The sequence below is a fragment of the Mustela nivalis genome (assembly GCF_964662115.1).
Source record: "Mustela nivalis genome assembly, contig: HAP1_SCAFFOLD_568, whole genome shotgun sequence".
NCBI classification, from domain to species: Eukaryota; Metazoa; Chordata; class Mammalia; order Carnivora; family Mustelidae; genus Mustela; species Mustela nivalis.
Genome location: NW_028136091.1, coordinates 194060 through 200506, shown reverse-complemented (window position 1 = coordinate 200506; position 6447 = coordinate 194060). Strand labels below are relative to the sequence as shown.

General features: G+C 48.3%; 1 protein-coding gene across 1 annotated transcript; it reads left to right on the top strand.

The window, feature by feature from the left end:
* Positions 1-1784: 1784 nt before the first annotated feature.
* Positions 1785-5717, top strand: LOC309857258 (replication factor C subunit 5-like). The gene is made up of 4 exons (XM_082750030.1): positions 1785-2033; positions 3739-3803; positions 4073-4209; positions 5382-5717. The coding sequence occupies exons 1-4, from the start codon at positions 1969-1971 to the stop codon at positions 5463-5465; spliced, it is 351 nt and encodes a 116-aa protein (XP_082606156.1). The 5' UTR covers positions 1785-1968; the 3' UTR covers positions 5466-5717.
* The last annotated feature ends 730 nt before the right edge of the window (positions 5718-6447 follow it).

Sequence of the window (6447 nt, the reverse complement as noted above, 5' to 3'; positions counted from 1 at the left end):
AAATGACTATATATACATCATTAATTTTTTATTATGTAGACTTACAATATATTTTACATTGTATATGTAATATTGATATATATGTTTTCTATGTCAATAACATTTATGTATAATAAAATATATTTTGTGTTTTAAATATGTTTTATATTTTTATATTCCTGTTTATATTTTATATATCCTAGGAATGGCTCCCATGATTATGGAGGCCAAGAAGTTCCAGAATGGGCTGTCTGCAAGCTGGAGACCCAGGAGCCAGAGATGTGATTCAGTCTGAATCCAAAGGCCTCAGAAAAAGGAGTACTGGTGTCTGAGGGCATGAGAAGATGGATACCCCAGCTCAAAAAGAGAGCCAATTCGCCCATCCTCTGCCTTTCCGTTCTATTCAGGCCCTCTGTGGACTGGATGATGCCCACCAGCACCGGTGAGGCCCTCCTTGCTCAGTGCACCGATTCCAACACCGACCACTTTCAGAAACACCCTCCGAGACACAGCCCAGGCGTAATATGTTACCGGCTCTCTGGGCGGCCAGAGTCCAGTCACGTGGACGCATGAAATCAGCCCTCGCGGGTATAGTCACACCAGCCGCCGATTCTTGAGTAGGTTTTGCCTGAGAGGAAACATTTGAAACAAGAACAGGGTGGGTGGAGAGTGTGCTAGAAGGGGAGGAGAGAGTAAGGCGGTTGCCGGCTGCTTTACACGGGTTGTTTGATCCTGGCAGGTACCTCTGGAGTAGAGATTACAGGACGAGGAGAGAAGCTGGTGGCAAAGGGGCAGACGAAGGATCTGAACAGGCAGAGTCCGAGCTGGCCACCGTCACACCACAAGCCACAGATGACCCTTTCCGCTTCCGAATTCCCAGGCAGGGGCCAGCCTCAAGTATAACTTCCCTCCTGTGTTTGCCTCACTGCCCCTCTACTCTGCTCCTAGAGCAGCTGCCACAGATGTAATCAGGTGCAGGGAGCAGCCGCTTCTGATTCAGAACCCTTCTGACCCCAGGCCAGCCTCCTCTTTTCTCCCTATTGTCTTTCTCACAAGTTTAAAAAAAAAAAAAAAAAAAAAAAAAAAGCTTTATTCTGGATAAAGTATGTAATCTGTAAGATGCAATACATACTCGTCATACTCATGGCTGGGAAATACAGACCAGCAAAGTAGAAAGAAATAAAAGTGGTCCAAAATCATCTCATTGCAGAAAAAGGCACTAAAATGTCAATACTCGTTCCCCTATCTTCCGATCCTAGGGATCCTGTCCTCTGTGCTTGGTAGCTAGCCCTTTCCAGTTACACGCTATTAAACTAACTGGGAGCTTGGTTTTGGTCTTCACTCTGGGGTTGCTCCTGGAGCTGGGCTCTCCGCATTGTGTTGGGTGAGGGGCACGGACTGGGAGGTAGACCGGAGCTGTGCGTGTTTGCAGTTGTTTATCCATTCGAAGTACTCACCTCCCAGCTTATTTCGAGCCTTTTTTTTTCCTAGGGCATCTATATATTCAAGACCTGGCCCCGTCATTTCGGGTTGTTTTCCCTCGGGCGGGGTTTTTCCGCGCTGGAGGCTCTCTGTTCCTTCGAACTCTAAGTGTTAACTTTGGGGGTAGCTGGAACTGGCTTTCGCCGTGGGACTTTAGTTTGTAACGATGACTGGCCGCTGCAGGGGGTGACCCGGCCTCTCTTGCTTCCCCCGGCCTCAGGAAGCCCCGTCGCACCGGCGAAAGGGCAGCGCTGGGCTGAAAGGGCTGACCCGGAGGGAGTCGGGCGCCCGGCGCCTCTCGGTAACCTAGTAACCGGCGCCTTGGCAACGGGGAGGGGGCGGGACCTAGGGAGGAAGTCGGAAGCTGGAGGCTACGTCTCGCGAGAGTTCCTTTTGCGCGCGAACTCTGAGTGCCCGGGTACCTGGGCCCGCTCGCAGCTGGTGACTGTGCAGGTCACCGGGGCCCGCGGCGACCCCGGCAGACCTGGACACCTTTATCACCCCGCCATGGAGACCTCAGCGCAGCAGGAGCAGCAGCAGCCGGTGGCGGCCAAGATCAGAAACCTGCCCTGGTAGGAGGAGGCCTGTCTGCCGCGGGAAAGGGGATCGGTGACCGGGGTGGGCCAGCGGCCAGGCCGCCGCCCGCCGGACCTCGTCCTGCCGCCCCCGACCTGGCCCGGACGGAGCCCCAGATTTTCTCCTTGACATCCCCAGCTCCTCAGCCCCCTCCGTTCTTCTAGGACGTTTGCCAGGTCTTCCCGCTGCCCTACTCCCATCGCCCCCATTCCTTTTACGCGCTGCGGGTGACAGCACTGGGGTTAGATCCCGCATCTTCTGACTTTGCATCGGCCTCCGTACCAAAATGCTCTCTACTCTTGCCGGGATCTTCGATGCAATTATTGCTCAAATCCTAAACTGAAATGATCATGATGATTATAAGGCTTCCCAGTTAAGTTGTATTTAAATGGCTTCTTATTAGATTAGCAGGGACCCTGTTAGACGTTCCATCTTTACAAAGACCCTAGAAGGGAGGTAGTTATTATTCTAGTTGTAAACCCAAAAGGTTAAAGGACTTGCCTCAGGTCCGGAGCTAGAAACAGGTTGGGATTTGAACCCAGGCGAAGTGAGAGCTTGCACTTGTAACCATCCTGCTTTCATAGTTGCCTCTGAGTGTTGTTTTAGAAACTGATGGGATCCGTCCTGATGTCTGTGAAAGCTCCAAGTTGGTCTTGTCTAAGAAGGAGATCAGTTTGTTTTTATCGTGGAAAAAAACACATAACATACCGTTTCCAGCTGTAAACATTGTAAAGGGTATAATTCCGTGACTTTAAGTACTTTGAGAATGTTGTGCTACTGTGTCACTCTCTAGTTCCCAAATTTTTCATTTTACTGCAGATGGAAACTCCATACTTTATGGGCAATTACTGTCCATCCCCACCGTCCCCTTCCTGCACTGCCAATCTGCTGTCTCTGAATTTGCCTATTGTGGCTGGTCATATAAATAGAATCGGTGTATGGCCTTTGGAGACTGGCGGCTTTCACAGCATCATGTTTTTGGGGTTCATCATGTTGTAGCGGGTGTGGTTGCTTCATTTCTTTTTATGGGTGAATAATCCATTGTATGGATCGACCACCACTTACTTGCCCATTCATCTTCTGATGTATATGTCTGATGTCAATCTTTTTAAAAGATTTTATTTATTTATTTGAGAAAGGGAGAGCAAGCATGAGGGGGAGAAGCAGACTCCCTGCTGAGCAGGGAGCCCAAGGCAGGGCAAAATCCAAGGACCCTGAGATCAGGAATTGAGCCAAAGGCAGATGCTTAACCGACTGAGCCACCCACGTTCCCCAGTGAGTCCAGTTTTTAATTTACTTTGAAATAGTAGGTGTCCATCCAGGTTGAGATTATTTATAGGCAGATAGCTGGAAAGGTAAAATGAGAGCAGTGCTGTGGGCATTTGGGCTATAACCTTGCTGGGGGCAGGCATGGTGGCTGTCCTGTGTATTGTAGGATGTTTAGTGACAGCCCTGGTGCCTATCCACTGGAGGCCTGTAGCACCCTCCACCCAAATGTGACAACCAAAAATGTCTCCAGATATCACCAAGTGTTTTCTGGAGGATGAAACTGTCCCTGGTTGAGAACCAGTGGTCTGTATTCAAAGTTAAAGGATTTTATTTCCCTTTCTCTTTTCATTAGGATATGAAAGGATTCTTTTGCATGTGACAGCATGTTCTGGCATTTGTGTGTATTGTAATCCATGCTACATTCTATTTCAGGGTTGAAAAATACCGGCCACAGACACTGAACGATCTGATTTCTCATCAGGACATTTTGAGTACCAGTAAGCATCCGTGTGTCAGTTGCTGTCATTCTAGTTGGAGGACCTGTATAAATTTCTTGGTGATGTCTCTGCCGAGTAATAACCTTGAAGTATCTGACTGAGCTTTATGGAATGTTGTTGTAAGAGCTGAGTCCCTTCAGATTTTTCATTGTTGCGTCTGCCTCTTATTTGAATGTGGACTTGAAGTGCGTTCGAGCCAACTCTAGGGCCCAGGTGAATAAGGCAACTCTTGGAAACTGATGGGCTCTCTCTTTCTTCCCAATCCTCAGTTCAGAAATTTATTAGTGAAGACCGCCTGCCACACCTGCTTCTCTATGGTCCTCCGGGGACAGGAAAGACCTCCACCATCCTGGCCTGTGCAAAACAGCTGTACAAAGATAAGGAATTTGGCTCCATGGTCTTGGAGGTAAGTAAGAGGATTCTTCTCACTCTGCAAAGAACTCGAGTCTCTTAGTTCTCTTAGATTTGTCTTACTTTACAAGTAAGTTGCTGTGCTGGAAGTGGGGAAAGAAACAGACAAAATATCTCGAGTGGCTTTTGTCTAGAGTCGACATTTGGGCCTGAGTTGGCATTAGCTAGAGGGCAGTGGTAGGGCTGGATATTTTTCTTTGCCTTTGCCAGCTTGCACGCAAACACTCTGGGGTGCCTCAGTGAGTGGTCACTTGGTGGCTTGCTGTCTTCCACGTGCCCATCCAGAGTTCGTCTCCATGTGGCTCCCTCCCGTTCTTGCCCTGGAAGGCTGAATAGTCTTGACTACAGGCTGCCTTGTCCTTTGGTTCCCCCGGTTACGTTTGGCCAATAGGGGCCCTGGCAGGAGTCGGGAGAAGGAGAGCGGTGCCTGGTTCTGTCTGGGGGGTCACCACAGGCTGACAGCATCCCCACCTGCTGGGCAGATCCCACAGCCTTCTCCAGCTGAGCACCACTCCCCCACTCACCTCTTAAGACCTGGGGTTGGTAGTGGGTCCCAGCAGTTGCAGAGGAGTTGCACAGCTCTTGTGGTTTCCCCATCCCCCCCGCCGTTTCAAATCTCTCTACATGTCATTCTTTTCAAATCCCTGAACTTGCGAATGCCATCTGTTTGCTCTGAGAGTGGACTGATACCCTTAGATTACAAAGTTGCAAATATTGTCTATTGCAAGAAAAAAATGTCTAACTAATTTTTTCATTATAGCTCTTAGAACCTTCCTGCCACCAGTGTTCTTCCTTCAGTATGTTAAAGACTGGTAACTTCTGGGTTGCTCTGGGTTGAGGTGGCTCAAATCAGCATGATTCTGTTCATGCCCGAGGTGCTGTTCACTTTGGTCAGGCCAATGAGTTACTCTGCCAGAGTATGTCAGTGGTTTTCTTCCAGTGCGGAAGGAAACACAGTCATTTGCCTTTCAGAACGTAACGTAATGGTGTAGTGAGTTGTGAGTTTTAAATACAGTTGTGATCTTGGTTTTTAATAGTGTTTATTTCACAGCTGTCGTTAGACCTGGAGACCTAGCCTGCCGAGCTGGGTGGATGAAAGGTAAATAAGTTCGTAGATAACATACAAACGTGTTTCTAATGGACTCTGCTTTCTCTCTCCCGCATTAGCTGAATGCTTCAGATGACCGAGGAATAGAGATCGTTCGGGGACCCATCCTGAGCTTTGCTAGCACAAGGACAATATTTAAGTAAGAATTATTTGCCTAATTTCTCTCCCTGGAGACTCTGATCAGTGAGAGGACAGAGCTTTATTTTTTTAATCCTCCCCTTTGCTTGTCTATAAAGGTACAAAATGACTTCACCAAAAGTAGCCATGAAAAAGAGGTACAAAGATGCTAGTAAGAAATAATTCCAGGGACGTCTGGGTGGCTCAGTTGGTTAAGCAGCTGCCTTCGGCTCAGGTCATGATCCCGGCGCCCTGGGATCGAGTCCCACATTGGGCTTCTTGCTCGGCAGGGAACCTGCTTCTCCCTCTGCCTCTGCCTGCCTCTCTGTCTGCCTGTGCTCGCTCGCTCTCTCTCCCTTTATCCCTGACAAATAAATAAATAAAAATCTTAAAAAAAAAAAAGGTATAATGTCTGTTAAGGACCTGCTCCCTACTTTAGGGACAACTGCCTTCTTGCTGTGTCCTCAGATGGTGGAGAGAGTGAGAAGAAGCAAGCTCTCTGCTCTTCTCTGTTCACATAGGGGCTCTAAGCCCATCACAAAGACTCCACTGTCATGACCTCCTTACCTCCCTAAGGCTCCCATTTGCAAATATCATCTTATCGGGTTTGGGATTTCAACATATGAGTTTGGAGGTGGGGGACACATCCAGTCCACAGCACATCATTTTATAGCACATCCTACAACAACAACCCTATGAACTCAGTGCCATTCTGACCCCCATGCGAGAGAGGAGGAGGCGTGGCTTAGGAATGGTAACTGACATGCCCATGTTCATGTGACTATTTGGTGACAGTGACAGGATTTGAACCCAGGTCTGGCTCCAGGTCCCACAGCCTCTTTACTGCTTTATTCAGTGCTTTCCATTGACAGGCAAACCCCTCTTCTTCCTCCAAATAACCCTTTAAAGCAGATATTTTTTTGAGAATCCAATGAAATATTTCCTCATGGATCCTAAAATGTCATCACTACTCAAGCTGTGTCAGTTGGGAGTGCCCAGTTCAATGCC

What these genes read in the sequence shown, in the direction of transcription:
- LOC309857258 (XM_082750030.1), top strand. Translation starts at nt 1,969, where the DNA reads ATGGAGACCTCAGCGCAGCAGGAGCAGCAGCAGCCGGTGGCGGCCAAG. An exon ending in TCAGGACATTTTGAGTACCA is followed by an intron (nt 3,804 to 4,072) that starts GTAAGCATCCGT and finishes CCCAATCCTCAG; the next exon opens with TTCAGAAATTTATTAGTGAA. An exon ending in TTGGCTCCATGGTCTTGGAG is followed by an intron (nt 4,210 to 5,381) that starts GTAAGTAAGAGG and finishes CTCCCGCATTAG; the next exon opens with CTGAATGCTTCAGATGACCG.